The sequence below is a fragment of the Nycticebus coucang genome, chromosome 14 (genome assembly GCF_027406575.1).
Source record: "Nycticebus coucang isolate mNycCou1 chromosome 14, mNycCou1.pri, whole genome shotgun sequence".
Lineage (NCBI taxonomy): Eukaryota > Metazoa > Chordata > Mammalia > Primates > Lorisidae > Nycticebus > Nycticebus coucang.
Window position 1 is genome coordinate 33,257,493 of NC_069793.1, and position 23,039 is coordinate 33,280,531.

At 34.2% G+C, this 23,039-nt stretch overlaps 1 protein-coding gene across 3 annotated transcripts in view; it reads right to left on the minus strand.

Moving 5' to 3' along the window:
* Positions 1-23,039, minus strand: part of ELP4 (elongator acetyltransferase complex subunit 4) — a 229,989-nt gene that overhangs the window by 164,936 nt on the left and 42,014 nt on the right. Inside the window, exons 4-5 of one of the 3 annotated variants that reach the window (XM_053562866.1) lie at positions 16,016-16,147; positions 7,817-7,956 (exon numbers count right to left, since the gene is read on the minus strand). In XM_053562866.1, coding sequence (XP_053418841.1) covers positions 7,817-7,956; positions 16,016-16,147 — 272 coding nt within the window. Of the gene's footprint in view, positions 1-7,816; positions 7,960-16,011; positions 16,148-23,039 lie in introns of all 3 variants that reach the window. The other 2 variants (XM_053562863.1, XM_053562864.1) reach the window with 2 other exon arrangements.

Below are 23,039 nucleotides of genomic sequence, written 5' to 3' on the forward strand. Positions count from 1 at the left end.
CTATTCAGGGCGCCTTGACAGTTCCTGTGTGACATTAACTAATTAAGCTTGTTGTGCCTATTTCCTTCTTTTTAAAACTGAAGTGTTACCAGTTTCAAAGAATTTTTGTAAGAATTAAATGAGTTAACAAATTTAATATGCTAAGAACAGTATCTGAAAGAAAATCAGTTCTCTGTAATTGTTAGTTATTATCAATCCCTATGAAGTCAATATCAGAATACTCCAGAAGCAAGATGGATGGAGACTGGGTGGGATGACTAGATGGAAGTGAGAAGCAAGAAGGATAATCTATTATTAAGTACTTTAATTCACTTTTAGAAGTGTGCTAAATTGTGTGGGAGGGAGAGGGAATATAGCCACTGCTCATTTAGGGATCTGTATGTAAGAATAATTGATTTCCAAAGAACTTTTCTTAAATGAAAAGAAAAATAAGCTGATTGTACCCACATGAAAATATTTGTTTTAGTTATATTTTTCCCCAAAGTAAAAATAAATTTATTGATTTGCCTGTTAATAAAAATATATGCTTCTTAAAATGAATTTCAAACATATAAACAAAAATAATGATAATGATAGTGGGTAAAATTCATTCAGCCATTGTGAGCTATCACTTTCGTTTTTGCCTTACACTTCTTTTGAAGTAGTGAGGTTTATTGGCATTTCTGTATCTTCTTTTGAGAATATCTATTGATATCTTCTGCTTGTTTGGAAGTAGTTTATCCAACTTTTTCTTACCCATTTAAAAATTATCATAATTTACTAAAAGAAATACATATGCATGTTTGTAATTTTTTAAATTTTGAAACAATCTCAAGCTTATAGAAAAGTTGCAAACATAGGACAAAAAACCTTTTTTTCCTTTTCTACTTGAGACTAAGTTGCTGACAGGTAAGGCCATGTAAGGCTTTACGATCTTAAAAGATCTCTCTGGATGTGGACTTACTATTCTGAAAGAGATGGGAAATCACTGGAAAGTTTAATCCAGAGTAGTGGTAAGAGCTGACTTATGTTGTGAAAATGAACTGCCTAACTAGGTAGTCACTAGATATATAAAGCTACTTAAATCTAAATTAAGTAAAATAAAATAAAAATTTCAGTGTCTAAGTCTTCACAGTCAAATTTCAAATACTCATCAATTGCATGTGGCTGGTGGCTTTACATCATATAGCATAGATATAGAAAATCTCCATCATGTAGAAAGTTCTATTGGACAGTGTTATTCTGAAACGTTCACAAGTGCTGTTTTAGAGAAGAGAGGAGTCACCAAGTAATAAGGAGCAAAACCAATTAGGAGACTATCCTCAAAGTTTTGGCAAAAAATGTAAGTGATGTAGGTTAGCATGGTAGAGGTAATTGTTGCAAAAAAGTAACATCTGGATATATGTTGAAGATACAGCTGACAGGATATGTAGACAGAGGGTGAGAGAGAGAAGTTTCAAGGATCAAAGTTTATTAACAGAAGGATAAACATTTGGAAGAACGTACATAATAAGCAAAGAGAATATAAATATTCTCCATATAAATACTCTCTATGGGAAGATGACTGGGATTATGGAGAGGGGAATAGAGTGGGAAATAATAAAACTCATGCTTATCAATGGGAATAGCATGCCATGTATGAACTGAGGAGTAGGAGAATCCACTTAGTTTGTGTATCTGATAGGCTCTTAAACAACAGGAGGAGGAAAAAAGAAAGGCAAACATGCAAGCAAACAGGCAATTTTCTCTCTTCATGGGTCAAAACAAGGCCTAGGAAAATAGCTTGCTCTCTCTCTCGCTAAATTTTCAAATACTATCCTTTTACTTTAATTATATCACCAGCAGCCGAGCAGACAGCAAAATCTCTTTTTACATTTACATTATGTCTTTTCTTCAGTTCTGATATTTGCATCAATGTATCATTCCTTCTATCCTTTTAATAAAGTAGTTTACAGTACATTTTTATAACTATATGGCTTCAAACTTGTCTTTTTCTGTTATGAACGTTTAGTTTTATCTAGAAGCTGTTTTATAGTTCCTTTCTCATCAGTGCAAACTTTTTATTTACAACTTCTAAATATACTGTGATTCTCTGTTTCTCAATCTAAGAGATCTGTATTTTTGAAATAAAACATATTTCTTACATGACTATATTTCAGTTATTGGTTTTATATCACTAAATCTTGGTGCTAAGAATAAGGCTGTAGTTATTACTCTATTTTGGGTATTGATCTGCTAATTCATCAACTATCAACCGAATAAATGTATCCTCCATTCATGAAATAAATAGATGAACAAAGTAAAACTCTTTTCCTCAAGGATTCCCAATGATTGAGGGGGACGACAGCATGTAGACAAAATAAAGAATTACAGTGCAATGTGATAAATGCTTTGACAGAAATATGAATAAAGGTAAGTAGATCTGGTATGGGGAGCACAACAATGATTTATCTAGAAAAATATTAGAGAAGGCTTGTATTGACTTTCCATTTAAGATGGTAAAGAACCTTGGCAGGATAAGAAAATTGGAATGACTCCAAAATCTTAAGTATGAATTCCACCCTCTTTCCATTGATTTTTCTCCTATAAATTCTCATAGAAAGATAACTGGTTCTCTCATAATTCAATTCATCCATTTTAGCACAAATCTCTTAGCTAATATAAGAAACTACCAGTTATTGTTAGGATAAATATCTTCAAATAAAATCCTGAAATCTGAAGAAACATATCAAAATAAACTCATTCAATTTACTACTGAGGATAGCATGCCAAACTCAATCTTCAAGACCTAACACACCTATAATACTTATAATAAAGTAACATTTACAATATAGTAAGTGTGTTAGCTGGCTTGGTCTATAGTCTTCTGGATCCTGGAGGTCAGCCTTTTGACTGAATCCAAATTTTACAAAACAGATCCTTTCAATAAAGAGATTTGTTCTGTGAAGTTTGGATTTAGTTGAGGGGCCACATGTGGCCTTGAAGCCACAGATTCCCCACCCCTGTACTATACTATAGTTTGAATGTAGTCCCTACAAAATTCAGGTGTTGCTAATGTGATAGGATCAAGAGATGAGCCCTTTAAGAGATGATTAGCCCATAAAGGCTCTTCCACCATCAAGGGTAATTAAGATCCTTATAAAGAGGACTGGCACAGCATTTGCCTGGATTGCTCTTCCATCTTTTTCCTATAAGCATTCCTCCCTTTGGTGGATGCAGTAACAAGGTGCCTTCTTGGAAGCAGAGAACAGGACTCAACAGACAATCAAAGCTGCTACTGTCTTAATCTTGGACTTTCCAGACTCCCAAATGGTGGAAAAATAAATTTTTATTCTCTATAAATTACCCAGTCTTAGGTTTTTAGTTATAACAGCAAAAAAGGACTAAGACAGGCTGCCATACCAAAATGATATAGACTCCGTGGCTTAAACAATAGGAATTTATTTTCTTCTAGTTCTGGAAACTGAAGTCTAAGAACAAAGGGCCAGGAGGGCTGGTGTCTCCCCTTCGGTTGCAGACAGCAGCCTTCTTCCTGTGTGCTGTCATGGACTTTCCTTAGCACATGTGCAATGACGAGTAAAAGCTCTCTTCCTCTTTTACAAGGACACCAATCTCACCCAACCAGAGCCCCCCCATTCACAACCTCATTTAATGTAATTACCTCCCCAAAGCCCCATTTCCAAATTATCACACTGGGGATTAGGGCTTCAACCTATGAATGATGCATTCATTTAGTACCAGTAGGTTAAGCAGTATGTTAGTAGATTTGTTAATCAATAAGAAAGGTGAGACACTGTCCCCACCTTGAAGAATGGCAATTTCTTTCTAGTGAAGAAACCAAACTGTGCTTGGACATACCTGTTAACAAAGTATAATTTGAAACAATGTCAAATTTAAAAACCCTTCAAGTACAGAATTATTCTCAAAATCGGTTCCTTTATTATATTTTGTAACTCAGATTATCTAATTTATGAGAGTAAAATATCCAAACAAAACCATCTTGATAATATTATTGTGATACATGTCAGGTTTTTATATCCAGGCTTTAATTTGAAAACTTTGACTGCTGTATGAACATTTTCCATAGGCAAATCTACCAATAATTTTAATTTTGGTAGTCACTGCAAATTTCAAATGGTCTTCAGTTTTTGTTAATGTAAAAAACATCTTCACATGTTTTAAGAGTACCTCTAGAAACTATGAAATTATATGTATTATATACTCATGTACGATAGCGGAACACAGCTATATCCTCTAGTTTTAATTATAGGAAACATATAAGCAATGTAAGGCTTAGCCTTCCTGTTTTATAAATGAACCATTAAGTTCATTTTAGTGAAATGAGCACATGCTTTTCATAAATTAAAATAAATCTCACATGGTAAAGTACCCATTTTGAAAATTAATTTAATTACATGTTTAAAATTTAATTACATTTAATTAAGCATTTAAGTTTAATATGAAATAAATGAATTATCAGTTAACTCTATGAAATGAAATACTGCCTTGATAATTAAAATCTATAAATTTTCCTATTCTGTGAAAAACTGCTAGTTCTCAAAACACACTCAGAAAATATACATTTTAAAGACTATGGGGCCATATCCTCACAGCTGATCAAGGTGTAATTTCTCTGGCACCTAGCTTGGTGGGCTGTACATTTTCTGCCCTCAGTAAATGGAGGCAATGTGGGATGGAAAAAAGGAGCAGAAGAATTAGAAACTTGGGTTTGGATGTTAGGTCAGTCATTTATAGCCTGCAACAGTGGGAAAGTTACTTACCTGAAGCTTTCTATAAAATGGGGCTAATATTACTTCTCCCAAGAGGGTTTTGGGAGAATTAAATAAAATATCCCATGGTCAAATGTATTGAAGAATGCACAACTTGGAATAGGTATTTCACAAAATATTAACTCTCTTTCCCTCAGTTGTTGAATTAATGAAGAAAAACTCTGTACTTTCTAGCATTAAACAGTTTCACCTTTAAAATATACCTTTTAAATTACAAAAGTAATACCATATTATTTTTCATTTAACTATATCATAATGGTGTAGGTGTAATAACTCATGCCTATAATCCTAGCATTTTGGGAGGCCAAGGTGGAATGATCACTTGAGCCCTGGTGTTCAAGACCGGTCTGAGCAACATAGTGAGACCCTGTCTCTACAAAAAAATTAAAAAAATTAGCCACACATGGTGGTATGCATCTGTAGTCCTAGCAGGAGGCTTGTTTAAGACTAGCAGTTTGAGGGTACAGTGAGCTATGATTGTACCACTGCACTTCAGCCTGGATGACAGAGTAAGACCCTGTCTCAACAACAACAAAAAATAAATAAATAAAAATAAATGAGGCCAGGTATGTTGGCTCACGCCTGTAATCCTAGCACTCTAGGAAGCCAAGGTGAGTGGATTGCCTGAGCTCACAGGTTCAAGACCAGCTTGAACAAGAGGGAGACCCTGCCTCTAAAAATAGCCAGGTGTTGTGGTGGGTGCCTGTAGTCCCAGTTAATTGGGAGGTTGAGGCAAAAGAATCGCTTGAGCCCAAGAGCTTGAGGTTGCTGTGAGCTATGACGCTATGGCACTCTACTGAGTGTGACAAAGTGAGACTCTTGTCTCAAAATAAATAAATAAATAAAAATAATTAAAAATAAAATAAAATAAAAACATTGTACTGAATGTATACTTTTCATTTATTTTCTTAAGCACTCCATGAATGGAGGTTGTATAGTATTACCACTAACATAGATTTTTGAATCAGAGAGAACTGACTTTGAATCTGGGTTCTACCCTTTTACTATTTGAGAAATTATGGGGAAATTATTTTGACCCACTTCCCAAGCCTGTACATGTATGTATGTTTGGTTCAAAGGGTGGCAGCGAATTGGTAACTCGTATAATTAATATAATCATTCCAACTTAACAAAAAATTAATGATGTATGTAGAGGAGGTGTTATTTCCTCCTCCCTGGACCTCTGATTTTCATGAGAATATTGATTTTCACTGAATCTAAGGGATTTGCTCAAGGTCAACAGTAGATGACTGAAGTCTTAGAATTCTTATGTTTTTATTCTGTTAGCTGTGCTCTATTGTAACACAGGAAGGTAAAGGGGAAAGACATCAAAATCTGAAGTAGTGATGCAAAAAGAAAAATTTGACAAATTAATCTGATTCTATCACTTAATAATTAAGTCTGAGATAAATCATTTCTGCAAATTTTAGTATCTTCTGGAAAATGTGAATACGTACTTTTTCAGGGTTAATACAAGGATTACACAAAGTAGCAAATGTAAAGAACATAGCAGAATGACTGGTACATAGTAGTCATTCATTAATGGCAGATATTAATGCTAAGAGCTATCAAAGCACCACTTTTGAGAAGTCTCCAGCCATATACTTGAGAATTCCATAATAAACTGAATTTAAACAAAACTGATTTAGTAAGAATAAGTAGAATAGTCTTCACTAAATTTTCAGATTTTATTTCTGGAAAAGAGCCTATCCATTTTTAAGTCATTTCAGTTCACAACTTCCTGCCTATTAAGTCTCTATTTAATAACTCATCTATTTAAAAAGTGACGGATTTATAAGAGCTAAAGAAAATACAGGCAACAACCTATTTCATGGCCTACTGCAAAAAAAATTAGAATTAAATGTTCTTAATACTTTATAAATTATTTAATGTCAAGTACTATAATTTTAGAGTTCTGCCTTAATAAAATTATAAGCAGTATAAACATGTTGGGTTGTTTTAACACTTAAAACTCTTCCTTGTAGGGCGGCGCCTGTGGCTCAGTCGGTAAGGCGCCAGCCCCATATACCGAGGGTGGCGGGTTCAAACCCGGCCCTGGCCAAACTGCAACCAAAAAATAGCCGGGCGTTGTGGCAGGTGCCTGTAGTCCCAGCTACTCGGGAGGCTGAGGCAAGAGAATTGCTTAAGCCCAGGAGTTGGAGGTTCTGTGAGCTGTGTGATGCCATGGCACTCTACCGAGGGCCATAAAGTGAGACTCTGTCTCTACCAAAAAAAAAAACAACAAAAAAAAACTCTTCCTTGTAAAACTCAAACTCTAAATTCTCTCAAGACATCTAAAATCATATACATTGTTTTATTTATTTTTTTGAGACAGAGACTCCAGCTGTCACCTGGGTAGAGTGCTGTAGCTCAGAGCAACCTCCAACTTGGGCTCAAGCAATCCTCTTGCCTCAATTTTTCTATTTTTTGTAGAGACGGGGTCTTGCTTTTGCTCAGGTTGGTTTTGAACTCGTGAGTTCAAGCAATCCACCCGCCTCAGTCTCCCAGAATGCTAGGATTACAGGTGTGAGCCACCTGGCCTGGCCTACATTATTTATTTATACGTATAACATAACTAGAAATAGAAAGCCTTCAGAAATAAAGCATTGTAAAACATAGTCTTGTTTACTTTCTGAAAGGGTATTTACTGAAACACTGAGCAAGCATCAGGACTTTATATCATTTTCATCGCTATTACTATCAATAAGTATTTACTATTTGTCTATTTGTACTTTTGGCTAAAAGACCCTAATTTAGAACTGTTCCGCACTTTCTTGAAAATAAAACAAGCAGGTATTATAAATTTGGAGTCTAGACTTTTTCAAGATACAAGTTAGATTAGCACAACCAAAAAAAAAAAAAAAAGAAAAAAATACATAAAGAAATATTATGAAACATGTACAATTAAGGGTACATATTATGTAGAAAACTAACATTATTGTTAGGGTACTTATCCTGAGATATGCATTCTTTTAAAAAATGTGGTAAATATGAATTCTATTACTCTTTGGAATCAAAATTTACTATTAAGTGCGTCATTAACTTACCCAGGTTCTACTTTAAGAGTTGAAGATATTTTTTCTGGAAGAAAAAATCCATGCCATTTTGAAGCTTCAATTAGTTCCTGTGGTATTCTTTTTGATGTATCATAATAGTGACCAAATCTTGAAGATGATACTGGTCCTACCTGCTAAAACAACCCATATTGGTTGATTTAAAACAATTTTTTTGTAAGCTATAATTTTTTGGTACTATATCCAGCAAAATAATGATATATTTATGCATTTTTATGCTAAAAAGAGCTGATATATACATTAAATTTGAAAGAAGCACACAATGTTTATTATTTAAACTATTTATAGTTAGAATTCAACCATTTCATCTGTCATGTTTCTTCACTCTTTGTGGTGTCCTAAGTTTGTTAAGAATGTAAACACCTTATTGTATACGTTCCTAAGTTCAAGAATTTAATATATTAATTCTTCATTAATGTACATTAATGTTAATGTAATATATTAATTCTTAATTAATGTAATGTAATTCTTTTTTTTTTTTTTTGTAGAGACAGAGTCTCACTGTAGCGCCCTCGGTAGAGTGCCGTGGTCTCACACGGCTCACAGCAACCTCTAACTCCTGGGCTTAAGCGATTCTCTTGCCTCAGCCTCCCGAGCAGCTGGGACTACAGGCGCCCGCCACAACGCCCGGCTATTTTTTGGTTGCAGTTTGGCCGGGGCTGGGTTTGAACCCGCCACCCTCGGCATATGGGGCCGGCGCCCTACTCACTGAGCCACAGGCGCCGCCCAATGTAATGTAATTCTTAATTAATTCTTAATTAAGGTTTAATGACAAAATAATACTACTAAATGAAAACTTAAGCCAAATCAATTCACTGGTGAGAGGCCCTAAATATATTAAACTGGGTAATAGCCATTTTAAAACTAGCAAGACAATACATATGTATTGTATTTCTTCCACACTTAAAATTAAGCTTACAGCATAAAACATCATACTGCATTACTCCAGACAGGAAGGAGGCACATGGCACATGATAAAGTGGGGGAATGCATATGAGCTATTTTAGACCAGTCAGAACCTGGCCCCCATAATCATTAGTTCATTGACAATTCCTGTTTTGTGTTCTCTACTAACAATTTTTTTCCAACAAATTATCTTTTTATGAGAAACTCTAATAACTACTGACACTGAATTTATTTATGTAGGATAGTAAAAGTCTACAAATAAAACATTATTATTATATTGCTTTGAATGGACTTTGGGCTAAATTCTCTCATTTGACATAAGGGAAAAATATGTACAGCTCTATTACAAATTGAATTATTAACAAATTCCATCTAGCAATAACTTCTATAAAGAATCTAATCTAATCTTACATAATTTCCACAGTCTTAAATGCTACAAAATAGACCAGTCTCAGAACATCCAACCACACTAATCTCTGCAGAAATTTAAGAATTATATATAGTAGATTCTTATCTTACTGACAATTTCTAAATTTACATAAGAAACCCATATTTTCTTGACACTAGATATTTGCATTTAAGACTTCAAGGATTCATATTCTTAAATGCCTATAAACATGAAATTATACAGTGATACAGAATAAAACATTTTAAGTCTAAGAGAAACATTTTTCTTAGATTCACAGTCTACGGGTTTGATATTCATTTTCTAAATAAAATGACTGCTCATCCCCCATGAGGTACTACTACTTACTTTCATTAGTGAAAGAGATCTATGAACTGGCTTCAGTGTAATGTTTCAGTGCAGAATGTTCAGAATTATTACTCTCAAAACATAATTTATCCATCTACCATGAACTAATGACAAATAAATGATACAACATTAAAATGTTTCTTACAAATAGGGTGTAAAGTTATTAAATGTAAAGTTATTAGTCTAAAGCAATTTAAACAAGGTCTGTTCTTTGGCCTATAATCTATTCTTTATCCGGATTATAGTTCAGAATGTTTTTACTGCAATCTCTGCTAGAGCTCATCTTTTTATTGTGTAAGTCCAAGCCCCCTTAATGTTTTAGAAAGGCCTTGACTAACTGAACTTTGATCTGATGTCTTCATTGAGAAAAACACCAGGTTGCCCATTTCAGATGCAAATCCCCCTAAGGCCCAATAGAATTTAGTAAAGACAGCAAAAAAGAAAAAAACAGAAGTTTCCAGGATCTTCTTTGAGAATCCTGGGGCACACTGGTGTCCTTAATCCATGCTGCCGCACGGATTAAGGTAGGTGATAACCTTTCCTGATTCAAAAGAATAAGCAGAGTGCCTACAAACTGGGTGGAGACTAGGATTTGGCTATAATAAAACACCATGCAATAAAAGCTTGGTCTATGTCAGAAGCCTCTGAAAAGGCCTCAATGTACCAAATTCCCAGGCCTAGTAGGGAAGCTTGCAAAAGCCTACCTGAATCAAATAAGCATGAATAATCTATTTTAGCAGACTGGCCATGGGGAGAGAAAAAGAAAGAGAGACTTTTCACTTCTTTTAAGTTTGAGTTAATAAATTTATTAGTGGAGTGAAGGTTCTTGAAGTCCTATGCACTCAGAGAAATATGCTAAATTGCCAAGAAGCAAAGTATGCTTTTAAAGTTGCCGTCTCTATTAATGTTTCTAATTACAATATTAATGTGATAGAAATCTCAGATTTGGGATGAATCAAGGCAGAAAATTGATTTCATGCTGTGACAGTTTACATATAGAACACAAATAATTCATTAAATTGTAAAAATAAAATTGGAAGCTTTTCTCATATTTAAGTTATTAATTTATTTAGAAATTAAGATTAGCCATTCAAAGCCCATTGAATTCCCAGTAATAAAGATGAACCAAAGACTGAGGAAAAAAAAAAAAAGATTAGGTACGGTAGCTAAAATATATTTATATGGAAGATAAAATTGTATTGCAAATGAAAATGTTAACATTTTAATAAAAAAACATAAAAATATATTCTTATAGGAAAAAATAATTTTCCAAGTTTACTACCCGAAATATATACCATTAACATATAATCTGATTTTTTTAAACACTGAAAAGTTTTGAGGCCTAGAATTGTAAAACAAAGATTTAAAATTTTCCTCAAAGAAAAGATAACTAAGTGTTACAATTATAGTAACTGCGCACAAAAAACTGTCATCAGCTCCATAAAAAAAAAAAAGTTTCATCAATAATTACTGGTCAGTTCACTCAGTTTGATAAGAACATGTTGCTTTAGTTTTACATTATGAAAACTTCTATTTCATGTTCATAAACTACCTTTTAACTCCTTTCCACTGTGGAACAGAGTAAAATGGAATGATTTAGTAAATGTTTACTGTGCTAAAAGAAATTGAACTCTGATGGGGTAAAGGAGGAAAACAGAGCAACAAAACAATACCATATCTCTTCTCCAGTATGTCACAAAGAAACAAAACTTAAAGCTGCACCACAAATAAACAGTCTAAATAAGACATTTCTTACCACTGTTACCATCTTGTTTTTCAGTATGGCGCAACAGGCACAAGAACCCAAACAACATTTAAACATTTTGAACCTCAGTTCAGTCACCGGAAACTAGACCTAACGATTACTATACAAGGCTGTTGTATGAATACAATGTGACGCTGGCAATGAACATTTGATGAATTATAAAGCAATATGTAAATATTATTAATTATTATTATTGTCATGATGCTCTAGAGCAGCAGTTCTCAACCTGTGGGTCACAACATCTTTGGGGGTCAAATGACCCTTTCACAGGGGTCGCCTAAAACCATCACGCATACCCCATACAAATACAGGTATATGAAAATAATTTTATGGTTGGGGGTCACCACAACATAAGGAACTGTGTTAAAGGGTCGCGGCATTAGGAAGGTTGAGAACCACTGCTCTAATTAGAAAATCTCCCACTGTCCTTTGTAATCACATTGCCTTATTGAAAAAAAATTTGTTGTCATCTATATATAGATGTGTATCTATTACAGGACTGTTGTGGCTGAACCACTATGATAGAGAGCCAAAGAGCCAAAGAGCCAAAGTGTAATGAAGATTTAATATTATGAAGACCTAATACCCTGTCATGAATTGCTGAAGCCCTTGTAGGCCATGGTATTAGAGCTCTACAATATTGATGAAATTATGTCTCAGAGTATAATGTATGCTAGCAACTCATGGAGTGAGTAGGGAACAGGGGTTGATAATTAGATAGGGAAGAAGGCACGTTAACCTGGGAGAGAACCAAAATCACATCACAAAGGAGGGGAAGTTTTTAAAAATGATACTGTATGAAGTATTGCTTTATGCTTTACTAAACTATTATTATTGATTTAGATGTGTAGATTCTTATCCTTTTTTGCATTCCCTAAGTGGGAATATGACCACTTTCTTAGGATCTAGTGACAACTTATTTTAAAGGGCATCTCTGCTAACCAACACACCTAGTTTTGAACTATTTATCTAATCTTAAGCTATGATAGTGTTAACTGCATTTCATCTCAAGTAAAATACAGAAAACTGAAGTTTTTTGTTTTGTTAAACTGAGAATGACAAAGGCCCAAATTTATAAAGAAGATGATGATGAGTGATCACCAAAGCCTATGAGTACTGGCAAATCATCATATACAAAATTACTGTGAGAGGCAAATACACATGCTGGTGGCATTTTACAGAAAAATAAAGAAAACAGAAAATGATTTTTTCTAAACCTGACAAAACTGTAAATACAAGTACATTTAAGTTTGACCATTGACTATATATTCAAAATAAGCTGTTATTTGTATTAATTAATATAACTTCAATTCAGTTTAACATTTAATTTACATTTCATGTAATTCATTCATGCATGTATCCCCCAAATAACTATTGAACACCCACTATATGCCTGCAAAACAAAATTGTCAAAGTCCCATTCTTGGCCAGATGCAGTGGCTCATGCTTGTAATCTTAGAACTGTGGGAGGCCGAGCCAGGTGGATCACTTGAGCTCAGCCTGAGCAAAAGCAAGACCCTGTCTCTACTAAAAATAGAAAAACTGAGGCAAAAGGATTGCTTGAGCCCAAGAGTTGGAGGTTGGTTGCTGTGGGCTACGATGACACCACAGCACTCTACCCAGGACAACAGCTTGAGACTCTCTCTTTGAGACTCTCTCTCAAAAAAAAAAAAAAAAAAAAAGAAAGAAAGAAACAGAAAAAAACAACCAAGTCCCATTCTTTCATTCTAACAGCAGGAGACAGATGAAAAGAATAAAATATATTGTCTGCTAGCTTTAATGATAAGTGTTTTTAAGAAAAATAAAGCAGTAAAGGGAGATGATAATGGTTTTGTTTTATATAAAGGAACATAGCAAGTTGCTCCTAATAAAGTAATATTTTAGCAAATACCTGAAGAAAATGGGAGATAAGTATTCTGGAGATTATTGTAAGAACACAATTTTCAAAACACTCAAGTTTTTTATCTTGAAAACTGAGTACTGGATTTATTTGCTAATAAACAACCTTGGGGAAATTTACTCCCATAGATAATTAAGCCAATGGCAGGTATACCAGGGAATATACACAATTTACTTACATGTGAAAGAGGACTGGAATAGTGTCTATCATAATTTATAAGGAAAATATGAAACAAATATTTTTCCCCCAACTCTACACAAATATCATAACAAGCAGTAAGGGAGAAGCCTTCAAGTTTCTGTTACTTAGATTTTCACTAATTTGCACTTGGAGGATGTTAATGATCAATGAAAAGACCAAAATCTAGCTGACAGCAAAAATAAACGGAAGAAATGAGTTCTGTATATAATAAAACAGAATTGGCATACTGTCTCTACAAAAAAGCTAAATTTAACTTAGAATTTATATTCTTAACTCTTTTTGAACACAGCATTAGAAAAATTAGAATATATGGGTTCACTAAGCTCCCATCTAACAAGTACAACGTAGGGAGATTTGGCACACCTATGTGAAGGACTCAAACACAACTCCAACTTTTCCTAACAAACACAAACAATGTAACCTAATTGTATGTACCCTTACATTAATCCAGAATACACATACAAAAAAAAAAAGAAAAGAATACAGTTACTCTTCACAAAAAAGTCACCACTAAACCCAGTCACTTTGAGTGAATCTGCCAGATCAAAGATGTGAAGCTCTGTGCCTTTATGGTGCTCAAATGTCCCTTGTCTGTTTTAATCTCTATCCCTTAACTCATATTTTCCTAAATAGATGAACTGCATTTATTCTGGTCTGTTATACTCAGTTCTTTATCACGTCAAAGCTAGGCTATGCTTGCAACAACTTTTGATTACACAAAGCTTCCTTTTACTTTTTAATGCAAATGTATAGAATTCTACTGTTCAGACATATTTACTTAACAATTTTCTTACTGACGGACACTTATACCATATTTTGTTATTTAAGAATATGCTGTATGAATAGCTTGTGTGTATTTCATTTCATCAGAGAAAACATATTCATGATGTAAATTTGATACAAGTAGATAATGTAATTTTTAAGGATATTATCAAATGATGTACCTATTTACATTTCCATCAGCAAAGTATGAGAGTTCTAGTTTCTCCCCATCTTTGCTACTATAATATAGCATCTTATCAAACATTTTAGATCACTGTTAACTGGACAAGAGAAAAATCTGTCATTTGCATTTGTATTTGCCTTATCACAACTAAAATTTGTTTCTGTTTTTGTATGTTAAGAGCCACTTAAATTTCCTTTTCATATATCTGCCCACTTTTAAAAATTGGGCTGTGAAGTATTCCTTATTCATTTAAAAAGTTCTCTGTATACAAGAAAAATCAGTCCTTATTTTAAGTACAAATAGTCTCTTTTCAGTTTGTAGTTTGTTCATAGTCATTTGAATCACAGCTCAAAAATCATCTTATTCACATAGTTTCCACACCTACAATGGAAAAATTTGCCATTGCTTAATATGCACCTATTATAACATATTTTACACCTGATATACAGTTGATGCTTAATCGATATTTGCTGACTGAATGAATTCATTTTTCTTTCACTAAATGTTTATTGATTATCTGGGCATTAATATAGGTGCTGGAGATAGAAGAGAAAACAAGTCCTCAGCACTCACAGAGAATTCTCAGTGTGGTGAAGAGAGTTTATACTACCAATTAACTATAAAATGATGTGGAAGTAGTACTCAAACATATATGCAGTGCTGTGAAAAAAAAATAAAGTAGATAATTATGTATGGAAAAGTAGGAACATCTACCTTTGGAGAAAAACGAGTTGGTGAGTAAGGAAGTGAAAAGCATCATTACCAGCAGAAGGACAAGTAATTCACACAAACGATTCTCATAGGTTGGTTGAATATAGTTAAAAAAAGTAGGCTTAGATTAGGATGTATAATTTTATACTCAATCTTAAGAAGTTTGCATTTCACATGGTAGGCTTATCATAGCAAACAGATTTCATCTTACAAACTTTTATTAACTGGTACTGACCACTTAGAAATGCTGCAGAGGAGAATTCTAAGGCTGTGTCTCAGTTTGGCAGGAGGGTACTAAGACTGATAGTCCACCACGCATTTAGAAAGGATCAGTGAAAACAGGAAACCAAATGAGGCATCTGAAGTTCAACAATACCACAAACAAATTTTGTTCTCGGGAAACGTAACTCTGACAGCACTATAGAAGACTAGAGAAACTATGGAAACTGTGCCTATTCAGATTAGAATTTTTCTCTTTTCTACCAGTATGGTCATGTCTCATAGACATTAAATAATGTGTTCTGAAAAGTGAATGCAGTGAACAATCAAATAATGGTGCTAATAAGTGAACAGAGCCTTCACTAGGGGCAGAGCTCATGAGCTCTAGTGGACAGATTTAGTGGTATCTGTTTGGACTTCTTGGGAATTTTCCCTTCATTTTCTGTCTGTATTCTGGATATGTGAGGTTACCAAATAGATGAGTTTGAAAATGGAATAACTGAAAATATTTAGGAATAAAAAATAGTAATTACAAAGAACCACTGAATGTAGGTAATCAATATGAATAGAAATGGCTCCATTAGTTTTCTTAATCTGGCTGGCATTTTTGATCTGTATTTTTGATCAAATACTCTACAAATGAAATGACTAGTTATTTACATAAACAAATACACATATTACAATTAAAGAATAGATACCTCATAAGAGATTCTATAAAATGAAAACAAACACATTTACAAATGGCAGAAATAGTTTGTATGTTCACTTGCCTCCATCTTGGGTAACATCTGGTAACGCCAAGCTATTTTCATCTTACTATTAAATTCTGGTGTTTTATGATCATATACATCTTCATTGAGTTCTTTTCTACAATTGTCATCAAGTAATGGTGCTGGAAGTTCCTAAGAAAACAGAATGACATACTGAGTATTTGTGGTAAAAATATAACAATTTTCTTAAATCATAAGGTTAGCAACACTAGAACTTTCCAAATTGAGGCCTTAAAATTGATTTAGGAATAAACTCTTAACAATATAGATATTTCTAAAACAGAGAAAAAGAATATAATATTAAATGTGAACTTTAATGTTTTAGCATGAACTAGAATTTAAAGAAAATGTTCAAATATTTATACTCACAAAAATCAATTGCTATTCCACAAAAAGACTATGCTCATTTAAAAAAATTTTACACATCTAAAGCAAAGTCCGGAATTAGCACTTATGCATAATATGTAATTATTATTATTTTTGCCACAGGTAAAAATAAAGCATGTGTGCAATCTGTTTACTGGCTTATAATTCTAGAAGTAAAAAAACCCATTCACTGAAACAACGAGTAAAGCAACAATTAAGAGTAAAGAAATTTATTTACCCAATCAAATGTTAGCACCTGCCAGGATATGCCTCTTCTTTAACAACAAATATAGAATTTAAAATATTTGATTAAATGGACATTTAATTTCAAATTATTAATTTTAGAAGGTGACCTCAGTCACTACAAAAATCATAGAAACATTTTTGTAAAGAGGTACTATAAAAATAATTTTTAAAAAACTACTTAATTATCTTGAAGAAAAAAAGCACATGCAATAATTTTTTTTATTAGCCAGAATCATAAAGATAATATATAATGTGGGACACTGGATTAGTCAATATAATCCTGTGCTACATTATAAATTAGTCTAAGTTACCACTTTTACTTCTCAAGGCCAAATTTACTTAAGCTTAGAATGATGTCAACTAATCAGCTGGAGATATATTGTTAGCTATTATATATTTTAGTCACTCTTTAATTTAGCTTTTAATCTATGGATTTACCTTTTAATTTATGACAGTATTAGAAACCAGTTGTATCACTTAATCTCTGAATCCATTATTCCTAGCAAAACATTTCTATCTTCTTTTCCTAATGGAAATAAAAATTTGTGAGGAGGTATAGTGTAATACAGCATAGGGATTATGAGTTTGAATTCTGTGAATTCAACCAGAATTTTCTGGGTTCAAATCGTGACTGTGCACTAGCACCATCTATTAAGACTCCAGACCATCTATTAGGACTCTCTATCTATGTCTCTATTTACCATCTTAAAAATAGAGATAATGGTATTCACTTCAATAGTTTGTTGTAAGGAATAAAAGGTTAAAAATGTAAAATGTAGAGACTGGTGCTTGTTACATAATTAAGAATCCAGTAAGTATTTTTTGATTTTTTTATTAACACAAACAAAATACGGCCCCTGGTGCAGTGACTCTTGCCTGTGATCCTAGCACTCTGGGAGGCTGAGGCAGGTGCATTGCTTAAGGTCAGGAGTTCATGACAAGCCTAAGCAAAGGTGAGATACTGCCTCTATTGAAAATAGACAAAACCTAATCAGGCATAATAGGGCATTCCTATATTCCTGAAGTCCGGTGTACGCTGGAGGATCTCTTGAGTCTAAGAGTTTAAGGTTGCTATGAAGTATGATGACATCACAACAGTCTGCCCAGGGCAACAGAGTGAGACTCTGTCTCAAAACACACACACACAGAAAAATAAAACGTACTGTGTAGGGCAAGAAAAATGAAAGAAAATTATTTATTTACTTAATTTTTTAAGACCGTCTAACTTTGTCACCCTCCATAGTGTCCTGGGACATCACAGCTCACAGCAACATCAAACTTTTGGGCTCAGGTGACTATCTTGCCTCAGCCACCCAAATAGCTGGGTCTACAGGTGCCAGCCACCACGCCCAACAATTTTTAGAGATGGGGTGTCGCTCTTGCTCAGGTTGGTTTCAAAACTGTGAGCTCAGGCAATCTAACTGCTTTCGCGTTCCATAGTGCTAGGGTTACAGGTGTGATCCCCTATGCCCAGCCTAAAATTATTTCTTATACTTTGTAATAAAAAGATGACAAAAAAAAAAAAAAAAAAAAAAAAAGAATCCAGTAAGTGTTAGATGATGATAAGTCAGTTAAATATTGTCTTCACCATTACTCATAGCACACATTTTGTACTATCAATATTTGGCAATATTTAGCACAAAATGTTTTGATTAAAATCTTTTTCAACCCCAGGAATAATTAATAATAGTTATTACAAAGGTAACCCTCAGCTCAATAACAAAAGCAACAATTGACAAATTTTTTCAATAAAGATCCAGATTTTAAAATTTATATGTCTCTTATCATTTAAAATATGCCATTTTAAGGGGCGGCGCCTGTGGCTCAAAGGAGTAGGGCACTGACCCCATATGCTGGAGGTGGTGGGTTCAAATCCAGCCCCAGCCAAAAACAACAACAACAAAAAAAAAAAATAAAAAGAAAGAAAGAAAAAAAAACTAAAAAAAGAATGCTCTTCTACTAATGTATATAGTATTAAAAAAAAATACTCCTAAAATAAGAGAGTAGAGATGGTTTATTAACAGGTAAGCGTATCCTCATTTATTTTATTAAATATGTACCTACTCCCACAGTAGACGTTTTACCATGTTAAAAACTTATGTATCATAAAATTATAATGACCTCAGTTTTAGTACTGACAAAACATTCATTTTCTTAAGAATAAAAATGTTCAAAACATGTAAAGAAAGTACACTTTAACAATTAATGTCTATGTCAAAGTCATTTTTCTCATATGTTTATATATATTTAATAATTTATTTATTTATTTATTTTGAGACAGTCTCACACTGTCACCTTGGGTAGAGTGCCATGGTATCACAGCCCACAGCAACCTTAAACTCTTGGGCTTAAGTGAGTCTCCTGCCTCAGCCTCCTAACCTTCTCCTTCCTCTACAGGCGCCTGCCACAACGCCTGGGTATTTTTTGTTGTTGTTGTTGTTGCAGTTGTCATTGTTGTTTTTTAGCAGGCCGGGGCTGGGTTTGAACCCGCCAGCCTCTGTGTATTTGGCCAGCACCCTACCCACTGAAGTTCAGGTACCACCCTGTACATAGATTTTAAATTGAGATAAAACTCACAACACAAAAATTCATCATTTTTCAGTATAAAATTTAGCAGTTTTTAGCATATTCAGAGTTGTGCAACCACTATCTCTCTAATAATAGAACATTTTTATTAGTCCCCAAAGAAACTCCATACCCATTAAGCAGTCATTCTATATTCCTTCTTTCTTTAACCCTTAACGACAACTAATCTGTTTTCTGTCTCTATGGATTATTCTATTCTGGATATTTTACATAAATGGAATCACAAAATATGTGATCTATTATGCCTGGTTTCTGTCACTTAGCATGTTTCAATGCCCATCTATGTTGTAGCATGTATCAGTACTTTATTCTTTTTTATGGGGAAGTAAGATTCCACTCTATAGATATACTACATTTTATCTACTTATCACCTGATGAACATATAGATTGTTTTTATTTTGTAACTTTCACAAATAATGTTGCTATCCACATTCAGATGCAATTTTTCTTTTTTTTGAGACAACACTCTGTCACCCTGGGTAGAGTGCTCTGGAATGATATTTCCCTGCAGCCACATGCAATCCTCATGCATCAGTCTCCCACGTAGCTGGGACTATAGGTGATTGCCACAACACCAGGCTAGTTTTTTTCTATTTTTAGTAGAGATAGGGTCTTGCTCTTGCTCAGGCACAAATTTTTTGTGTGAATATGTTTTTTATTCTCTTGGGTATATACCTAGGAGAGGAAAGTAATGTATCAGTTATGTTGAAATTATTATTTATTGAGTACCTATTGTATGCTAAGACCTGGTCTAGGTTTTATGGTTTATAGCAGTGAACAAACTTAGTAAAAAATAACAAGGGTACATACACATGGTGCTAACCTTATTCTAGGCACTTTTCTAAGTCCTTCAGATACATTGTTTATAATAAATTTCTGTGGTAGATGTTATTATTATATTCTTTTTTATTTTTATTTTTTATTGTTGGGGATTCATTGAGGGTACATTAAGCCAGGTTACACTGATTGCAATTGTTAGGTAAAGTCCCTCTTGCAATCATGTCTTGCCCCCATAAAGTGTAACACACACCAAGGCCCCACCCACCTCCCTCCTTCCCTCTTTCTGTCCCCCCCCAAACCATAATTGTCATTAATTGTCCTCATATCAAAATTGAGTACATAGGATTCATGCTTCTCCATTCTTGTGATGCTTTACTAAGAATAATGTCTTCCACGTCCATATTCTTTTTACACAATGAGAAATAAAAATTTAGAGATTAAGTAACTTGCCTGAGGTCACAGAACTAGTAAAAGATGGAGCTAAGACTGGCATAGTGGCTCATGCCTATAATCATATCACTTTGGGGGGCTGAGGTGGGAGATCACTTGAACCCAGGAGGTTGAGACTAGCCTGGGCAACATAGTGAGAGATCCAGTCTCTACAAAAACATTAAAACAAAAAGTGGCTGAATGCAATAGTATGTGTGTGTAATCTCAGTTAGTTGGGAGGTTGAAGCAGGAGGATTGGAGTCTAGAAGTTTGAGGCTACAGCTATGTTTGCACCACTGTTCTCCAGCCTGGGTGACAGAGTGAGACCCTTTCTGTTAATGTATGAATAGACATATACATGTACAGCTAGATGGAGATAAGAATTTGAAGCAGGGTAGTCCTACTCCAGAATGTATGCTCTTAATGGCCAGGCTATATTGCTTCTATAATAAGCTTTCACTGTTTGTGGAGCAAACCAATAAACAAATAAATATATAATAAATCACATATAATAAATGCAGAAAAGCTGAATAAGAAGGCAGAGGCTTTTTTTTAATAAAAATGGTCAACTAGGGATGGCCTCATTGATAAGGTTAAAACCAATGGAGATGAGACTATTCTATATACAATTCATTGAAATTCTACAAGATACACTACTATAGGTACTTTTCATGTAGATATGGTACCATCTATATATAATTAATAATCTTTCAGAAATATATCTATGCTATTCCCCAGATCATGACAGAGCAGAAAGAATACTATTACTAGGAAATTCAAATATATGAAGGATCCAAGGACCTGTACTTTAATCTGGCTTCATGTTTCACATGTATATATAAGACTATGATACAGCATAAAAGGAATAAATATAAAAGGGAACTATATGTTATTTGCAGTCCATATATTTTATATAGCTCTCTCGTCTCTGAATTATCATTTCACTTTCACCAGTGCCATTTTTAAAGATGATCACATGCAGCTTCATATTCATCTTTTTATAATCTCATTTTCCCATATGTTTCTTAGGTGTTAGGCCCTTTAAGTTTCTTAAGGGCTGTGTCATAATATAATTTTTGTACTTGTTATAAAACCAGCAGCATGGTTAAATACAGAGAATGCTCAACAGATACTTATTGAACCATCGAAATTTCTGGAAGATACCAGTGGGTTGATTTTGTGTTATTTTCAATGAAATTAATACCACAACTTTCTTTAGGCTCCCTATGTTTCATGTGATACTCTTTATCTATCTCTATTAAGTTGTCTTTCTTTCTCAGCACAGTGGTAAGCACGTACTTTCCATTTAATATATTATTTTACTATAAAATGTTCAACTTGTAGGCTTGGTGCCCGTAACACAGTAGTTATGGCGCCAGCCACATACACTGAAGTTGGCAGGTTTGAACCTGGCTCCGGCCAGCTAACCAACAATGACATCTGCAGCAAAAAATAGCCGAGCATTGTACTGGGTACCTGTAGTCCCAGCTACCTGGGAGGCTGATGCAAGAGAATCACAGGCTGAGAGTTTGAGGTTGCTGTGAGCTGTGATGCCACAGCACTCTACCCAGGGCAACACAGTGAGATTCTGTCTCAAAAAAAAAAAAAAAAAAGGTCAACTTGTAGTTCATTTCATAATCTTTTTTTCCAGCAGATATATTCTAAAATGTTATTTAAAAAAGTGATTTAAGAATAATTTTAAATAATACAAAGAAGTGCAAAGAAGAATTAGCAACCATGGAAATGTACATTAAAACCAATTACCATTTCCCATGCATTATATAGGCAAACAAACAAAATATCTAAAAATACCAAGATTGGGAAAGAGCAGAGAAACTAAAAGTCTCATGCACTACTGGTAGGAAGTTAACAGTTCACTATTGTAAAGCAAATTTGGAGAACAATTTGGAAAAATTTCAGCTAGAGACAAGATTTGGGGATGCGAGCAAGATGGCGGCCGAGTAACACCTTCCTTGCAACTAGGCACGGTGAGTCTGGGGACACAAGACTCCAGGCATATCTGGCTGGTGGGATCTGCCTATAATCATCCCTTTGAGGACACAGGGAGTCAGCGAGAGACTTCTGGACCCGAAAAGGAAGACAAAAGCAGTGGAAAACTGGCAAGTGGTATGTGTTCCTCTGGTCTAGTCCCGCAGGCAGCTTCCACAGGAATGGCAACTTAAAGAGCAAGAGGAAGTCAAAGGAAAATTAGGGCAAGGAAACACTCATGAGGAAGAATCAGCAGAAAACTCCTAGCAACATACAGAACGAGCCCAGAGCAACCCCTACAAGGGACTGTGAGGTAGCTACTGCAGAGGATTCCACTTAAAGAAATGTTAGAAATGACAGAAAGGGAATTCAGAATACACCTGATGAAAACAATGAAGGAAATGATAGCAACAATGAAGGAAACTGCTAATAAAGTGGAAAATAACCAAAAGGAAATCCAAAAACAGAATGGAATAAGAGATGAACGATATGAAGAATACAGAAAATATATAGCAGAGCTGAAAGAACTGAAGCAGTCAATTAGGGAACTTAAAGATGCAACAGAAAGTATCAACAACAGATTAGACTATGCAAAGAAAGAATTTTGGAGGTAGAGGACAAAGTTCTT